The 19,521-nt window shown below is 40.4% G+C and overlaps 1 protein-coding gene across 8 annotated transcripts in view; it reads right to left on the bottom strand.

The window, feature by feature from the left end:
- LOC105197572 (chromatin-remodeling ATPase INO80) overlaps positions 1-19,521 on the bottom strand; it is a 53,865-nt gene that overhangs the window by 24,730 nt on the left and 9,614 nt on the right. For 4 of the 8 annotated variants that reach the window (XM_026139627.2, XM_026139628.2, XM_011164013.3 and 1 more), the window contains exons 24-27: positions 19,082-19,197; positions 18,544-18,729; positions 17,880-18,243; positions 12,998-13,485 (exon numbers count right to left, since the gene is read on the bottom strand). In XM_026139627.2, the coding sequence (XP_025995412.2) occupies positions 12,998-13,485; positions 17,880-18,243; positions 18,544-18,729; positions 19,082-19,197 (1,154 nt within the window). Of the gene's footprint in view, positions 1-7,736; positions 11,040-11,928; positions 13,486-17,879; positions 18,244-18,543; positions 18,730-19,081; positions 19,198-19,521 lie in introns of those variants that run through there. The other 4 variants (XR_003269309.2, XR_003269308.2, XR_005576428.1 and 1 more) reach the window with 3 other exon arrangements.

Raw genomic sequence — 19,521 nt, forward strand, 5'->3', positions numbered from 1 at the left:
GTCGTATTTCGGTGTTGGCGCGATCATAAACAGGTGCAGCGAGAAAGAGAGAAAGAGAAAGAGCAAGACTCGGGGGATGTCGCGCGCGGGCAACGAAAAATTTCGGATAAACCGGCGTGATTGGTGCGTCGTGTGGGCAGCTGCTCGTAGCCCCCAATTAAAATAAGTGTTGTGTCGTAACAGGTGTCGCGTGATTATACGAGAACGAGGCAGGACCTGGCCAATAAATATCGCTCGCGATATCCTAGCCGATATATACATATATAACCCAAATGTGCTCGCGTGTGAGCGTACGCGTCAAACGCGAGTCACCTATGATACGCGCGGATGCACCTGCGGATTTTTTCTAAATTAATAACTCGGCAGACTAAAAAATTCAAGATGCGTCGCGTTTCGATAATACGTACCGCACTATCGAGAGTTAATGTGAAGTATAACTTTAAGATACGAGTATTCGATTCTAAATTGTTCACTCGATCTTTGCGATGCCTCGCGTCGTTGAATTTCGGTGCGTCTAATTAAAATCGCGTCTTTTTACAGGGCGACTTCAGAAGGAGACTATAACAAAACGACTATCGCGAAATAAAATTCAAGATATGTAGGTAATACAACAATATTTGAAGAACAAGTAGAGAAAAACTAAAAAAGTTAATGAGACGAAAGAGAGGAATAGATAAATTAGCGCGAAAGTTACATTTCGTGGAGTAACGAGCGAAGGAATCACGGTCCTTCCACCCTCCTCGCGAAGGAAGCTATAAAATCTTATTGCTCGGGCATGTGCCTCGCACGGGGTACCGTGCGTACAGAACGAGGGGAACAGCAAGCAGCAAGCGGCAACAACTCGGTCGAGAGTCACAGAGACGGAGGGAGACACGCATGCATGCGCGAAGAGTGGTAACCTCACGTGGACGATATCTCGTCGTGCGCACACGTGCGTACGCACACAACCATTTTTCCACCTACCAACCTACAGACCTACCACCGGACCTTCTATCCTAGCGCACGGTGGTAGCACGTGCTCAAATCCGAGAGCAGCTGCCCGCTCGCGAGGACAGACAGGAAGGATATTCGCTTTCGAACCCCTCCCCCTCTTCCTCTTCCTCTTCCTCTCGCCACCGCCTCTTCACTTCCTTCCTATCTCATTCTCCTTCAAGATCTGGGATACTTCCCCCTCCTTTTAATGACAAGGAGAAAAAACCGCTGGCACGTGGATGTAAAGATGAAACGTTGCGATGAAATTATCGAGAGGTTGGAAAAGGTCGGGGCGATCCGCGTGAAGATTCTCGGATAATTCGACAATTCGCAAAGATTATAGGTCATTTCAAATAAAACTGTTTGTAAAGAAATCAAATTTCTCCGATTTGAAATAAAATCACCAAAGAGATAAGAAAAAGACACGAACGAAGATGGCTCATGTCTTTGGAGATTTTCAAGAAATTCTTCCAAGCCAGACTGAAATTTTATCGTTTCAAAGCAAATGATTGGAACAACGTCTGTGAAAGCTCGCTTGTAGTCTATTAGGCCGATTAAACATTAAAGTCTTCAATTTCCATTATAGTTGTTTTTGTAGACGCAAAGAAACGCGATAGAAAACATTCTCAACGTTGACCGCTCACGCCCCATTTGCATTCTATGTTTAGTTACGAGGTATTAGTTATGCGCGAGAGTTCTGTTCAACGCCTCCCTACTCTTCTGCCATGCTGAGTATGCAGATTCGAATTACCACGTTTCGAATAAAATGCAATCAATGTTTTACGGTCGCGGGTTAATTAGGCTATTCAGGAATTTAGCTACTTTCTAGGACCATAGACTCGTCCTAGTGGAAAAAAATCTGTTTCTCCCTTTCTCGCTTCTTTTTCCTAATTATAAATCTGAAAGAACAACTTTGGTCATTAAGATTAAACTTTCCAATATAAATTCTGAATTTTACTTTGATTCATGTATTAATTTTACAAAATTGCGATCGCGGATTCGAGGTGCAGCCTGCATAAAGGAAAAGAAGAATCCCCGTAATTCTCAAGCCCTCGAGCCAATCGTAAGGCCAAAAGATGCTTATTATAAGCCTATAAACGCGGCGCTTGCTCGCAAAAGAAGAAAAAGAAGAGACCCGGTAGCCAGGCCATTACGCCAAAGAGCTCGTCCACTTTCGCGAAGCAAATAATACTTGAAAAGGGCCACGCGCTGTCGCTCGCGCTCTTAGCGATAAAGATATGCTGCATTAATATTGTGGATATTAGATTAATAAGCTAATGCGATAGTGTTCGCGTATTAATTTCGTAATTTTCCTAAAACTTTATTTAAATGATATTTATACATCTTTTTGAAATTGATACTGTAGCTAATTTCAATTTTATTTTAATACCTCTCTAAAAAATAATATTAAAAAAGTAGAACTTTTTTATACATATACATATATATGTTTCGTGAAACTGACTTTATAGTGGGAAATTCGATGGAAATATTGCTTTTTTGTTTTATCCCTCATATTTAATTTTCAATATTTTCGTTATTATCAATATTATTTCTTTCAAGTGTCCGAAAAGGTTGAAAAAAGTCGCTCATACCGTTCTCAACGGTACGAATTGCGATGGTACTCTCACGCAAAGTACACTTATGCCTACCGTAATTAATTGATCAAACGTAAACTCAGCTGCCTCTCGTTACGGTCACGAACCTGTTTCTATCCACTCGGAGCAGCGCGATGGATTTGTCCCGGACATAAAACAATTCAGACTAAACGAAGTAGCTTGAGTAAGTTTTAATTAACGAGCACGAAGCATCAGTGTTAAATTATATAAATGAAATTATAATTAAAATATTAATAAAAGCCACCCTAATAATTTGGAAAACGCTAAAGTCACGGGGGGGGAGATGAGGAGGGCCATGATCTAGATTCTAGATATACCTAGTTTGGTATCCAGAGCACTCGGACTTTCTCCCCTGTAATACGAATCGCCGACATTTCGAGGGCGCACGTACTCGCGGCAATTTCGCGATATTACACACGGCAAGTTAAAGACGCACTGTGTGCCGACGAGTGGCGTTATACCACCAGTGAACAACGGTGCGAACGCTCTATACTCTATATATAGCGAGGCGTGTACCTGCTCGGTACTCTCGAAAAGCTGCGAGGAAAAGCAAAGGAGGGCAGAGCGGAGGTGCGCAGCAGCTGGCCTCACCGCAACATCTGGCGGTATCCGATACGTATATTCGGCATCGCCACGCGCCACTTCCAATTCCCCTGTCGTCCTTTCTCGACTTCTCTACTTCTCTCTAATGTTCGCTATTCCTCGATATTTCCCGCCCGATTTTCCTCGACTCATTACCAGCTTTCCCGGCGGCGCGACTCGACACTTTTCAGCGTGAGCTTCTTTCCCCATAATCCGCGTCGCGTCGTGTGATTGGCGCGAAAGGGGCGAAACTTTGTTGGAGTCATTATGCTTAATTACCGAATTACGAGACGTGATCGATCATTTTCGACAAAATATAATTCCTAATTTTTGGAAAGGGAGACGTAACTAACAATAAAACAGTAAAGACTGAAAATGTATTAATCTGTCCGAGGGATTGAAAAATCTGTTCATCTTAAACAAACTCGACGCGAGATCGTGACGGGATACACATTTTCGAAACTCACTTCCGGCCTGTTTCGTGGCACCTTATATAGCGAGGGGTGCATAAGGCGGGAGAGGGGGGGAGGGAGATCATGATTCAACGACACTGACGTGACGCTAATATACGTCTACGTGCCTTTTTTATACAACTTTCCAAAGACCGCCAAAGAAATAGCCCACGGGGCCGGAAGTGAATCCGCGGAGCACAGGTTGGGAGACACTGTTTCGCTGCACGAGTGCGTGCTCGATCGACGACGCAATCCTCTTTGCTTTCAAAGGCGGGGACCGCCGTCTCGAGGCTGACGACAAAAGTGCAACGAAGTCGGGTGATGTATCTAATTTTAGCTTCGCGTTCGACGCTCGTTGCACATTCTTCATAAATTATTCATAAAACGAGTAGCCATCGGTAAAGTGATTGTTACGACCAGAGAATGGCGTATGAATGAATTTCTAGTTATCTAAGAGAAGTTAGATCACAGTGGAAATTTGATAGGATTCAATGAGTGACGCTAAGAGAAGGGAGCTTGGAAAGAATCTCGTAAATCTACATTTTTAAATTGCGTTCCATCTAAAAGTATAATATCAAACGTGCTCTTTAAAGTTTCTTCAATACTTTCGTACTTGAAAACGATAAAAGCAATTCCAAATAACACGTTTAAATTTCCGAATGAATAACAAACGTTTTTTTATTTGAATAAACGTTACTATCATTTATAATCGCAAAACAGAAAGATCTCTTTCCAAATTGTTTTATAATAGACACGCGGTTGAAAAAATATCTGCCTGTTATAATCTAATTGTTGAAGGATATGTACATCGAAATTGAGTTACAAGTATTTACACAAGATACAGATGAGCACAAGTGTCAGCATTAGTCGAGAAGAGTCGTCCGAGTTGTTTATCAGTGCACGCGCAACATATACCTTATACCCGTGTGCATATCGTATCTGATACCGCCGGGGGGATGGTTTATCGAGTATGAGGATACATATTTAAGATTATGAGTTCGGCGAGGTAAGATTGCGCTTTTTACACGCACGAGCGTGTAACAGGGCAGGGGCGAGGCCTTAATTTGTAAGGGCGACGCACGTTCGGCGTTGAATCGCTAATTTCCGTAACGAAATTTACCTCGGTATTCGCGGAACGATCGGCATCGAGTAACTCGCATGCTCAGGAAGCAGGAAGGAGAGACGGAGGAAACGGCGATAAAATCGTCCGAGTCGTTGCCCGAAAACGGGCAAGTGGGGAAGCACGAAAGGACTTGGGCGCATCGTCGGAGGATCGTGCACGGGAAGTAAGGTGGAGGCACTCATTAAACAAGGCCATTAACTCGATTGCCTTATGTCGTTGCGCGCGAATTAATTTAATCTCTTCAATTGAAATCCCAAAGGGCTCTTCGAGACGATCGATCTCGTCGGGGTCCGCAACCTCATTGAACGACGTTCGATATCGAAGAATGTCGATTGTCAACAGATTCGATATAATACAATAGAACAACAGCGACTGAAATATTGACGGCACGATTAATTTACTGCTGTATCGATGAATAATTTCCAATCGCGATACAGAGAGAAAAATATATGGCGTAGAAAATATTACTTTCAAATTCGATGTTTCTAAAACTTTTTTTTTTGTTACTAGAATTAACTACTAATAACTAGACTTCCGCAACCTTTGATAAAGGGTACGATACCATTGCTGATTGACAATAAATATCGATTGTCCGACGTCACGTTGATAACGACGAGGCGGGTTATCGAACTGGCAGACCGAAGGAGTGAGTTTCCACCGTAAAGAGACTGTTATTCTCGAATCGCGCGGTACGTGTTTTAGATCACAATACGGGGGGGTGCGCACATTCCCATGACAGGAAGACTGAAATTAGGTTCCCCGTCGAGTGCACGGACCGAAAGATAATTCTCTTCCGAGCCACGAAGAGCTTGACAGCGGAGAAATTATTCTTTCGTACGATTCCCCGCGCGCACCGCTTTCGTCCCTTCCTCTCTCGTCCGACGAACTAAGTAAGAAATAGAGAAAGTTCGTCCTTCTGAAATCCGACACGTCGTATTTTAAACTCTTATCCAACGCGACTACGAAAGTTTCGGGAGAAAACGATTTATTGCAGTGGCAACGAAATCGCGATACTTAGGATGTTCTACCGCGATCTTTGAACCTGTCAAACGACAGCCGTAAAAGCCTATCGTAGAAAAAGTTTTTGCAAAATGTTACTATAATTTTATAATAATTGATTGAATGTTCTAAGTGCTTTGCAACAACTAGTTGTGAACAGCGAATACGAGTAGATATATTATATAATAAAATATATTCATCGATTAATTTTATACGATTAATTTTATTTCGCGCGATTCAGTTTTTAATTGCCAGTATTTTGAAATATTTTTTAAAAATAAATGAGAAGAAAATCTAAAAAAAAAAATAATAATAATAATGAAAAGCACAAACTTCTTTGGTCGAGAAATTTCTTTCGACTACAATATCGGCTACCGAGGAAGTTGAATTTTTCATTTATATCATCCGGATGTACGGTTGAGACCACCTTCGTGGCATTCCCCTTCGTTCTATATTCATGCCCGCGCTAAGGTAACGAGTTAACATTAAGGAGAAACTATCATGACTAAAGAACAAGCACTCGTTGATCGGCCGAAATATCAACGTCAAACCTGTTGATTTTACGACGTGTACGGTTCTCTGTTACAATTCTATAACGAGTAACGAGTAACGAATCATAAGCAGCCAATTCTGAAGGAAGCCATACCGTTTCTCCTAATTCGAATTGCTGCTCTGTTTCAACGCTTCGATTATTGCCGAGAATTTTTCTCGTATAATATATTGTAAGCAAGATTTATTTGTTATATATATTGCGAATGAGTTCGCAGACTGATTAAAACTCATTTCCGGAAAACAAACAAGATATATAATTAATTATGTTTTAATTTTCTAAATTTTTTAATTTCCTCAATTTTCATTTATTGCAATCTATTGAAGTTTGATATTAAATATTTTGATGACTCAACGATCAAGTTTAATGAAACTTTAAAAACACAAGTTTCGGATTTAAAGACAGAAATTTTAGATTATTACAGGACTCGAGATTTTATAATTAGCACTTTTGATAGATTTTACTGTAATCCGATAATTTCTGCAAGATTTCTGATTCGTCCATTTTTGAACAGATGTACTTGACTCTATCAAATTTCTAATTAATGCGACAAGATCCTTTTTTCAGTGAATGAGAAGCGAAATTGTATTTAATCAATCTCGACTTTTTTTCAATAGTGTGATTCTTTTCTTTCTGCAACGGGAATTCTTCATTAGATATTGCGATAATTAAAGCTTGAGCTAAGATCGCTCGCGCGCGCGAGAGAGGTAAAGCGAAAAATAATATTCTCTCGTTTGATTAAGCCATGATCCTTCAAACTTGTAGGATTATGAATGAAACGCGGTACTATATCCCAACTAATCTAGCGATGTCCTTGAGCCTCGACGATACTCGACGCCTCTAGGCGGGTAGTAGCGGGCGGGTTGGTAGCGAAACTGGGAGCGAGACGGTGTAGATACGCGTAAGGAAGCGTAACGCCTACGTAGAGCCGAGCCTCTGACTCGCGACTTCCGGTCAAGCAGCAGGAAGCACGCTCGGTGCCTCGCCGCCACCGACGCCCGACTTGCCCGACGTCCCCGTCCTTAGACGTGGCTATACCCGAGCGAGGAATTGCAAGCGGTGTTCCGAGTTTTCGACAAACGTTCTTACATTGTATTAAGTTTATCAAAGATTGTAAGGTTTGCTGCGAGAACAAAATAAGTCTAATCTTATTGTTAGTGAACTCTTCTTCAGATTATTCCGATATAATTCATTTTTTCCGTTTTGTCAAATATAGGTAGTATTATTTTATCGAGCGAGAGACTAGTTACTTAGAAATCAAATTGAATCGAATCTCAAATTTTCCGGATTTTAATTCGGATACTAATTGAACTCAAATCAAATTTTTTCGGATTTACATTACATGTTAATTTAAATGTAATAAAATATTTTCAACGTTGACGTTACAGATCCTTTTTAATAGAAAATTAATCATAAAAAATTAGAAAATAATTACAAAAAATAAAGTGCTAAGTAAAAATTTATAAATATTATACTAATAAGTATTGAATACACATTGCACAAATTATTTTACTGCAGTATATAATGTATCAAAGTGATAGTACTTTAATGCATTTCATGAGGAAAATATAACAATTTTAAATTTTGTTTTAAATTCTATAAAATTCTGATACAAATCTATGAAACGTTGAAACAAATTTACGTAGACGACTGTCTATCGCACATAAATTTTTGTATAGTTTATAAGATTTAGAAATATTTAAAAAATCGATAATCAGGTACGAAGATTGGTATATCTCTCTGATATAAGATTGATCGTGCAGGAGACATAAATGAAAGAATCAAAATTTCAGATTCGAATTGCCAGAGCATTTTTGTTTCTTTTTTTTCTTTCACGAAATCTGTATGCGTATCTCATGATTATGAGCAGAGTCCCAACGCCTTAACGATGCCGTTAATTGACCCACACGCAGCTTTTTACACGTAGAACTCGCGCATATTTACTTGGCGCGATCGCAAGAGCGCGTTCATGGCTTAACGATGTCGTTAATTGTCTCGCGGCGCGAGAATAAGCTACGCTTTTTCTCGGAAGTGCGAACGCGCTCAACCTGTTTCGTGCGTATAGGCACGCTTAACTTGTACACATCTAAAATCGCAAAATCCTAATTCGCCAGCGGCAAATGCCAGGTGTTTCTCTTTCTTCTACAAGTTTACAAGTCGCAAAGTTAAAATTATCGCCGACTGTGCCTTGGGCTGCGGATGGTTAACGAAACGGAGTATTCGTCATTCCTATTATCGCGTGCAGAAATTATTACTAATTCTTCGCGAGTTTCAAACACTCGCAGAGTGCAAAATTAACACGTTCACGTATATGTAAAAATGGGAAATATTTGTAGTATAGGCTCCGCTTAAGGCAGAAGTTCATCGAGTGTTCATCATGGGTCACATTCACGGAGCTGCAAAGTGTGTACTCCCCGAAAGGGAGTATATACGCGGGGCCTTCGCGTTTCGCGTTTCGCTTCGCTAATCCCGTACGTTCGCACGCCGAAATAAAAGCTTTAATTTCGTGGCAACCTGCCGCCGCGCGCCGCTCCTAATTGGCATAGACGACGACGACGATGCCGGAGAACGTTCGCTCGCTCGCACGGCCGACTGCTTACCGATGCGATCGAAGGAAGAGAGAACCAGGGAGAACGGCGCACCATATTAATTCATAATTACGTAATTATCTTTCTAATTATAACACTGTGCGTGTGTCAAATTATCCCACCGTCGAGCGTCTCGGACGAAAGACGAGGCGTGCGCTCCCAAGGACGCCGTAATTTCGAGGGTCGAATTTACGGGACGACGATTGACGGTGATTAGAAATTTTTGAAAGAGAAAAAAATCAGTTTCGTTTTACTAGCGACAAGTTGAAAAAGTTTTGCGACAATCGACAATCTAATCGATACGTGATACGTATTATCATAGATTAGACCCTGGGGTATGTTTCGAAGGGACATGACTATCCATCATCATAAATTTACGAGGTAGAATCGTGCAAGCGAAATAATTGACGCTAATTGACTAACTTGACATCGAAGAGACGATTGCTAATTGCGATTTACCTGTTGATTTTCATGTAGTATCGTATCGAACTTGGTCGAACATTGATCAATTAATTCCACGGGCATTATTTATCGTTATTCATTTTCTTGCCCAACTAGCCTTTTTCTCCCTTCCCGTTATTATTATAAGTACAAATCGAATAAATGTAAAAGTAAAATATGAGAAACAAGTAAAGTGAATTTGCACCGTAAAAAAGTCTAGTTACGTATTAATTAGCGACTTTAAACACCCTGAAAAATATTAGTCGGATGTGCGGAGCAGTTGACAATGACCTTGAAGAAACTCGTTTCGCGACTCGCACCTGCGACTGTCAAGTTCAAGTCACGATTTGTCTCCCGATCGCATATCGATCTCATTGCCGCTCGAGAGTTAATTAGCCGCACAGATGTACCGGGCAGTTTAAAATGACACACACCGCGCAGATATGATCGCCATTCACCGTTACGGACGTCAAATATTCGCATTTCTTTCGGGAAGTGCCGCATTTTGGCGGCAAGTAGGCAAAATGTATCGATAAAAATAATTTCGTCCAAGTTTTTCACGATCGCTCGTATTTTTATACCCGCTCGTCTACGATCCCGATCGTACGCGCGAGCGAGATAACTGGATTAATTAGGCCGGGATTGTCGAGAGCGCGCGATTAATCGCGGACTCGGAACAGCGGCACGCCTCGCGTGTACGCCTTTCGTTCGCGGCGTACAAAAGGACGAGAGGACGAGAGGACGAGAGGACGAGAGGAAGAGAGGAAGAGAGATGCACCCGAGATCGCGCCCGGATAAAAGACGCGCTCGCGTACACCTGAGAGTAGCAGGTGCAATGCAAGGTCTCGGTCCTCTCCGGACGGAGTCCTGCTCCTGCTCCTGCTCCTCTCTCGCGTGACAGCGTGCGCGACGCGAAGCGACGCAGCACAGCCAGGGTGCGACTGCGGTATAAAAGGATCGAATGTTGAAATAATTGACAAATTGCTTTTCAAAATTATTCAAAATAATCCTTATGGGAAACATGAAAACGATATTGATCATTTCAATACTTGGAATGTGCTAAAAACGTGCTATTATCGTTCTCTAATACTTGGAATGAAACATAAATCATTCCTAGAAACAAATATAAGTACGTATAATTTGGTTTTCTGTGAGGAAAGACAAAATGCATTGCGAAAGCTGAACTTTTACTTTCGAATTTAATGGTGCGATTATATAGTAAATATTTATATCTCTTGTGTTTAAGTAAATTCATATATGTAATCATAATCGAATTGTATGTATGACTCATACGAGTGTTGCGATACGACGATGTTGAGTTTGTTTCATGATTCAATGTCATTTATAGTCACTATGACGAAGAGAGGAAATGATGAAGTCGATCGTCGTGATAACTCAATTTTGCTCTACGCATTCAAGCGCAACTCTGCAACCCCTATCGTGTCCTCTCCTCTGCATTTTGTTTTCTCTCTTAGTGTACTTACTTTTTGGATGCCATTGAGCGATGGTCCGTCTTTATCCATAGCAGCGACCTTGACGAGAGCCTGTGACCTACGATGTCGATCGTAGTATGCGGGTTGGCAATTGTGTCGGCGCGAATAATCCACCTTCCGTTGAAGTAAGAATGTAACTCTTTGTTGCTTGTTATTGTTGTTGTTACTATTGACGTGACGAAAAATCGTGTGCGACGTGTGCGACGACGTGAATTACAATCATCTGTTTGTATTGCAAAACAACGTAGAGTGTTAATTACTTCCGTGCTATGATAATGATACATATTACGTTACCAAACTCAATTTAAATTAAATTATCGTGGCACATCTTGAAACTATGATAATATCTGTTTATATAATTAAATTAATTAAACCAATTCAAAATGAGTTAACACACACACAGACACACACACATATATATATATATATATATATATATATAGCAACCGTGTATTTCGTAAGAACAGTTTTTGGAGGAACTTAACGGCAATAGTTGGAAAGCAACGAACTCCTAACCGACTTACAACAGGAAAGGGATATTCGCTAATTAATTCCATAAATGCGCTACACATGGGATTTTCGCAGTTCGCGCGATCTGATAAAAGGAATCACGAGGCACGAAGGATTCCTCGCGCTTGATCCCAATCATGCAGATGATGACGCGGCTCCACCGACAGCTGCATACTCGCACCATTAACCGGCACTTCCAGCTTTCCGACACCGCTTCGTTGATCAGTCATTATCGTACAGAATCCTCGCGTTCTCCTACCACACTCGATCGACGATCGTTTGCATGTCTCTCAAGAATAAAATGCGGAAACGCAAGAGATGGAAATTATATAATTTCTACGTTCACATTTATCTTCGGAAGAAATAAAAAAAATTCAATTTTAAATTAAATTATAAACTTCAAAATGTGCTGAATTTTACCATTATTTTTTTAATTCCAAGTTGAGTTATTAAAATACTGTATCCAATGTTTGTTAAAAAAAAAAAAAAAAAAAAAAAAAAAAAAACGATTCAAGTCAGTTGAAACATTATGGTCGATGGTGGGAAATGCGAGAAGTGTGTATCTCGTGTGTGTATCTATAATAAAATTTACGAGACAAACGTGAAGATGAAATTTTTATCTGTGTTTATTGCTAATATAAATACTATTCTTTTACAAATTGAATTGGCCTAACGACGTCTCGTAACATGCATAAAAAATATCGGCTAGCCGAGTCTAGTGACGGAATAATGCTATTGTTAATGAACAATGTACAAGGACGTCGAGAGAGCGATCGATGGAGAGGACGAAAGAGGTAAATCCAAAATACCTTTCTGTCCCTTTTTCTTCGTCGACGTATTCGTCGATTGATCTGATCTGTCGATGATGATGATGATGATCATCATCATCATCATCATCATCAGAATTCGGCGCCAACGTGCACACACGACGATGCGTCGTGTCGATTATCTAATTGTACACTTAAAGTTAAAAACGAGAGCTACACTTGTACCACATACGTAGAATCGAATCGACTGATTAATAGCAGAAATCGATCCCTTTTACTCCCGCAGCGGATTGCAGTATTTCACAAGAACGTCGCTCTTGCGCGTTTAATTGAAGAGCACGATTCAAATTGTTATAAAACCGAGAAGACGAATCCGACGGAAGGATTCGAAGGCAAGCATCGAATTAAGTACCTAACTGACGTCGACGATTGAATTTTCTAACGTTCGACGACGGATTCCGTCGTATTTCTTACGCCGTAACTAAAATAAATACAATTGTGTAAAGTAATGATTAATTGTAACAGTGCCTAGATGTATTGTCAATTGCTGTCTCCTTTCGCACATCATAATTTAAAATGAGAAAAGGGAGCGGGACGAGGGATCTAACACTTATCGGAATTGCACGCTCGAGTCACGCGTACGGAAACACCACGTTGACGAAAGTCAAACTCTTACGAGAGACACAATAAATATATATAATATTTTCATCAAGTCTTTAAATTTCGAAAAATTAACTGTGAGTCACGCAAAATCTTTTCACTGCTTCACTCAATCTATTATCACGAATGATTCGATACCTGGCGGATAAAGAAAATGAGATCAGAGAGATCATGAAAATATCTTACCGGTATCGCAAGACGTTCACTGAGCGTTTCACCAAAAACACCAAAATCACTATTCTTCCTACGATGATCCTGCGCGTGGCTGTTGCTGCGTGTAAAATCCGAAAGGTCGCGATTCCGTCAATGACATCGAGGATGACGACGACGAGGATGATGATGAAGATAATAGTGGCGTCGAATTCGCGGCTGCGATAGCGACCGAGGACGATGACGACGACGACGACGACGCGTTGGTAATCGAGATACCGGAACGCTTCTGCGACGATGACGACGAAGATGCTTTCTGCTGACCGACACCCGCGACCGGTTGATGAGACCTGATAGGTACGGGCAGCGGCCGTTGAATCTTCTTGCCGTGATGATGACCACCGGGGGTGCGATAACCCTGATGACCCGGACCAGTCGGTCGTAATCTAGGCCTACCGGGTCCACGACGAATCCCCGCGATACCACTGCGTCCCGACAGAGGTATCAAAGTGCCCACTGGACCCAGTGGTCCCACCGTGCTGGGACCGTCTCCGTCCGGAGGATCGGAAGGGGCGGGCGTCCCTGAAACGTCAAAAAATAGACTCCTTCCGTTACGGCAAAAGCTTCTCTCGCGAGTAACTCGCTAAAATTACATGTATATATTTGTGCGTACGTATCCAAAATTCATTGGAAATTTCTTTTAATGCAGTCCAATTTATTAATATACCAAATTATATATCTTGTTTATACGAGATGCGTTACCCGAGATTTATTAGGATAACGGACGTTAATTGTATAATTAAACGTCGAGATCGTGTAATTTTTATGTTTACAATTACGGTCATGCACATACATATGTACATGAACACCACGATATTGAATTTAACGTTGACTGGTTCGACCAGTTAATCGGTTATTCACCAGTTATCCTAGTAATGTGACCAAAAAAGAGAGAGAGAGAGAGAGAGAGAGAGAGAGAGAGAGAGAGAGGAGACGTTTAAAACTCGCGGACTACGACGTGTTAATCAGTTAGCAGAGGCGCGAAACACCCAAATGATCGCTAATGAGTTAAATACCATGGGAAAAAATATCAATTACACATACGTTTGTACATCTTGCACAATTAACAAATACTGCCGTGAGAAAACAGATCGAAAAGAAAATTCCCACGAGAGAGGACGGGTATACATTTCTTAGAAACATAGAATAAGTGTATCCAACACTCGAGTTCCTATGATTTTTAAATAAACACGCCAAGTACGATGGTCAAATATGCGTTATTTGAGTATCGTGAGAGAATGTCATATTGTTACGTTCTTCGACATAGCGCATTAAAATAGCACGTAGCAAACACCTGGAAAGCAGCCCATGGAAGATCCCATTTTGTGCTTTTCACAAGTCGAGTCGATCGAGTACTCGAGAAGAAATGATTCAGAAAAGTTTTTCCGACGCGAAAATCAGTATCCTCTCAAACGTGGATATCTCGTATTTTGCCCTTTATCCCGTCGCCTCGTCGGCATTCTGCGGCACGTACCCGATCGTTCGAGAAGAGGTTCTCTTCAGTCGCTACGGTCTAAGAAGACACTTAACGAAATGGACGAGGGATGGAAAACGCACGTCTGTCTCCACAAAGCCGTAGACTGTCGCATTCGCTAGAGATGCGATAATGTGCCCTGAAAATTCTACGCGTGAATCGGCACTAGAAAAGAGGAGAATACCCGAAGACACTTTGCGAGAATCTAAGATGACGATCTTCAAATGTCACGTATAAATAAGTTGGAATACTCCGACGTTTCGATCGTCAGACATGGAAACAGCACGTATATATGCAACGTTATATATTGTATTCTGTAGCACTAGAAACGAAAATTGCTGCTTAAAATATTTTTCTACAATCATTAAGTTATAAAATAAACCATTTTGTGCTTTATTCTTACGGATAAAGAATGTCTGACTGGCAAATCGCCAAGTTGCGTGAACAGTTACGATGACGTTAAATAAAAATTCGACTAGTGCCCTTGCATTAAACAGATTCATAAAATTAGCTATTACATGTCTGTACGTAATAAAAGTCACTATCTCACGTCTAGATAATTCAATAGGAATTTACATGAATTAATTTACAATTGGTTTTATGGTCAAATTAAATTGTACGAGACAGAGCTCGCTGAGGGCTAAAGGTAAAAATTTCAAGATACGAAATTTAAAGAACAGGAGTATCAACGAAATATCAGTTCACAAACACACTATCTTCTATTCTGTCATGTCTGATTAATATAGAAGACTTACAAAGAAAAAAAGCTCGAGATCGAAAATTGGATTAATCGCGCTTTTTAACGAAATTACAAACTCTTACGAAAAACTATTTCTCACTCATTAAATTCATTTAAGTAACATTATTAATTATGTGCATTCCCATTTTATAATATCTAAGATACAATGTCAAAATTATACAAGTTAAAAACTATGAAAATTTATTTATCTTGTTTAATCAAATCTACAAAACCTAACGCGAATATATTAACGCTTATATTAATTTTAAAGTAAGCATCATTTTAAGCTGCGTAGGTCATTGTTAATAACTGTTTCTGTTTAATTGCAGACAGAAAAATATAATCTACAATGTTTCCCCGCGTGGTGATATAAAAATATAATATTCGAGAAGATGCAAAGTCGACAGACGAGATGACACAGTAAGGTACGGTAAGGCACGGCACGAATCGACAACATTCAACCCCCTTACAGAGTTCGTGTAATTTTCTCTGCTCTATAAGCTGTCTTTTTTTTTATTTGACTTCGCGAAATGACAAGGGAAATTAGATGTCGGAATTATATATAATTGAAACGTTTTATAATTGTATTTAAAATTTGTAATAAATGTTGGCAAATTGAATAATAATCAAAAAACAAAAACTCTTAATAAATATCACACAATGAATATGCTTTGATTTTTAAATAAATTAGTACAGATATAGTATTAAAAGAGTATTTATTACATTAAAAGACAATGCGCTCGAAAGAATGTTGAATTGCTTAGCATATCGAATAAGGAAAGATTGATATTAATTTGATGATATTTTCCACAACTTATCCCCGTTAATTCATTACAGTTATCCGTTTATCAGTCAAAATAAGTGGTATATAACTTATAATCAGCGGGAACGCTGAACGCATGCCGGTGAGAGCTCGGAACATTGACAGCTGGATCAAGCGCGCGCGCTGCATCTCGATAAGGAGATAACTAATGGAGAAAAAGACGAAGCGGGAACAGAGAGAAGAGACGTAAAAAAGGCAGTGACGAAGAAGAGGAAGACGAAGAGGATGACAACGAAGATGAAAAAAAGAAGGGGGGCGGAGAGGAAAGACAGAGAGAAAGAGTACACGAGTTCCAAAAACCTAAGAAGAGCATCGATCGCAGCTGTCGCCTTCGCTCCGCACCTGCTATTGTCCGCCTCGTCTTCCAGTCGACGACAAGTGAGAGAGACCGACCCCTTTCCTTTCCTTTCGTATGTATGTACACGTAGCACGAGACGGAATGTGTTAACACTCGCGCGTATACACGCATGCACGCGTGTGTGTTGTTCATTGCGTGTCCACGGTCCACGTGGCGTTGCGTGAGGTCGTCTTCTTATCGGACATACGCACCATATTCCCTCCCCCTTTCTCTCAAATTAGTGTAAGAACGATGAATATGTTACGAGTTACGACGCTTGTTCAACGTTCTCGTGTCTCGATTTTGCTCCATGTGAGAGAATTAATCGTTTCATTAAAAGCAGAGTGTTTAAAGAAAATCCTATTGCTTGCGACGCAGTGACAATTTTTTCATCATGAAAATTGCGTCGGAAAATAAATATTATGTTATAACACTATTGCAATAACAGCGTTATGCAAAGAAGTTTTAAATGCTTCATCTTATTAATAATTAGAATTTTATATCATTCGTATGACTTGAGCTATTGAAACTCGTGATGTACTTTCTGTGACTGACAGATTTTTAGAACACTCTTGTCTCACAATGCACTTGCGTCGCGCAACAAATGTTTCAGCTAAGCTTTCCCCATAGGACTAAGCCCTAGATTCGTCGTTTGCAAAACGAGTCGCAGAATGAGTCACGAGAAAAAAGGGGGAGGCAAATGCCTCTAAGGGTACCCCGTGGAGGCGCGCCAACTGTTACCCCATCAACATTCGTGGGTGCACATGTGCTCGCGAGGGAATTTCGGCACCGGCCGACGATGGGGTCGCGATGGACCACGGGGGACTTTGTGTTCTTCTCGCGAACCGCAAAGTCCCCTGAGAACCCGGGCAAGTGCCTGGGCGAAAGACAGCATCGAGGGTGTAAAAGAGGAACGAGAGTGGGGTTAGGGGGGGGAGGACGAAGAACTCCGACGTACGAAAAAGCCAGCCGGGATTAACGGTATATCGATTGATGGGGTCGCGTCCGCGAAAGAAGTTCATCTTTCTCGCGAGCGAGCTTTCGAGGCGAGAAAGATAAATCGCGTCCTTTTTGTTTTTATTCATCCTCAATATTGATATTAATTACGATGATTAATAATGAATATTTCCTTTTTTACGCATTCAATACAATTTTCCTAACCTGATATATAATCGGCCTCAATAAAAATACAAACAAGGGCGGTTAGGTAATGACATAGATATGTACGTCATAGCAGCCGATAGAGTGGATTATGATCATATTTGTTAAACGTTAACGCAAATTATATTCACGTTCGCATGATTAAAACATAAATAATTACAACATAAACATATTAATAACCATCAGATTTATGTCAAACGGTAAATCATGAATTACTCATGATCTTTAAAGAGTAGATATTTATCACATCGTAATTAATTTTTCATATTTCGGCAAATGCTGATTTTTCTTATTTACGCGGTATCTATTGATACCTGTTGTAAATGTCTATTGATAAATATAATAAAAGGATAATGTAATCATTGAAAAAACAAGTACTTACAATGCCGCAACACCTCGTTTGAGCATCCACTTCCCTCTATCGGTGGCATCGCTGTCGATGGCGATTCGTTGACCACGTTTGAAACCTTTGACGATGGGTGCATCAAAAGCAATCCTCTTCCTTTACCGCCAATTGGTCCACCTCTACGAGAACCTCGCGGTCGGCCGCGTTTGCTCGCTCCGCGTACGGATTGTCGCATTCGCGCGTTTGCACTTACGCCGAAGGCGAAATTATGTCCGAGTCGGGCAATCTTAGGTGGAGATTCTCCAAACTGATGGAGACTGCCTCGAGGCTGTCCGTGAGGGTCGTTACCGGAAACCGGACCGTCCACATCGACCACGAGTCCCTCGTTACTTGTTTCATCCTGCAAGGAGAAATTAAAGTATCAAGGTATCAATATCAAGGATCATGTAACGTTATTACGTACGTATATTATAGATAGTGACATGAAGCAAGAGAACACTTTCAAAATGTATTGATAGAAGATACTTTTTCAGATTAATTTTGCTATTAAAATATTTTATTTGAAACTAACAAATAAGTTATAATTATTAATGCACATAAAATGTAAAAAATACAAAAATAATATGTAAATAAGAATAAACTAAAATTTTATTCAAAATAATTTAACGCTATAATTTTATATGATATAGAAATTACGTACTTCTGATTTTGCCGGACTGGTCGGGGTGCTATAATTATCTATATTTTCTAGCTGTTGTTGATGATTGTTCTGATGTTGTGACTGAACCGGATTGCTGGCCGGTTTAGGTTCATTAAGATTAACGTAAACGGAATCGTTGTTTTTGTCGTTAATAGTATCCGCATGACACGGTTTCTTCGCATCGCTCTGAAAAATACAAGTTGCAGTAAAAAGTACAATTGATACAAATGGAAAATATTTAAAATAGTTCTAACTTTAATTAAACATAAAATGTGTAATTAACAAATTTTAATTCAATCCGCATTATATGAGTTGAATATTTTCAAGACTTGTCGATTATGAGTTTGACAAGTAGAATTATTGAATAAAGTCATCAAAGATATCACTGAATTAAGCTGTAAATTGATAATAAGTATTAGGAAAATGAGAAATAAAAGATGGAAGGAAAAAAGTGGTAGTCGGAGAAAATGACGAAGAAAAGGTTAAAGAGAATCTTTGCGACACGACCGATAGCGGTGTATAAGGGCGCCGGGCTCACCTTGACCGGAAGCGCGGTTAACTTCCTCTTCCGGTCCCTCTCCTTGTGCTGTAGGTTTGACTCGAGGCGAGCCTCCTCCGCTCGCTGCTGCTTTCTCTCCTCGCTTCGTTGGCTGTCTGAAATATACGAACGTACGGGCTTGTACTATACGCGGAGGACGCGGTAGCGTTCGTTACTCCGTTTCTTATTATTATTCCTTATTAGGCTATTAGCATAAGCTAACGAGCATAATGTAATCGCGGCCACCTTGACCGCCCCCGTCTCGCCCCTCGACTCATTTTCGACGCGTTTGTGCATACACACGCGTTCTGCCATGCGAATACGATAGAACGGTCGATAGTGATGACGAAAAAAACTCAACTAGCCAACGACTTTTCAACGGATCATTATTTTTTGATACAGATCTTAATTCATCATAAATTTTAATTTCAATTTTCTGT

This window comes from Solenopsis invicta, chromosome 15, assembly GCF_016802725.1.
Source record: "Solenopsis invicta isolate M01_SB chromosome 15, UNIL_Sinv_3.0, whole genome shotgun sequence".
Classification (NCBI taxonomy): Eukaryota; Metazoa; Arthropoda; class Insecta; order Hymenoptera; family Formicidae; genus Solenopsis; species Solenopsis invicta.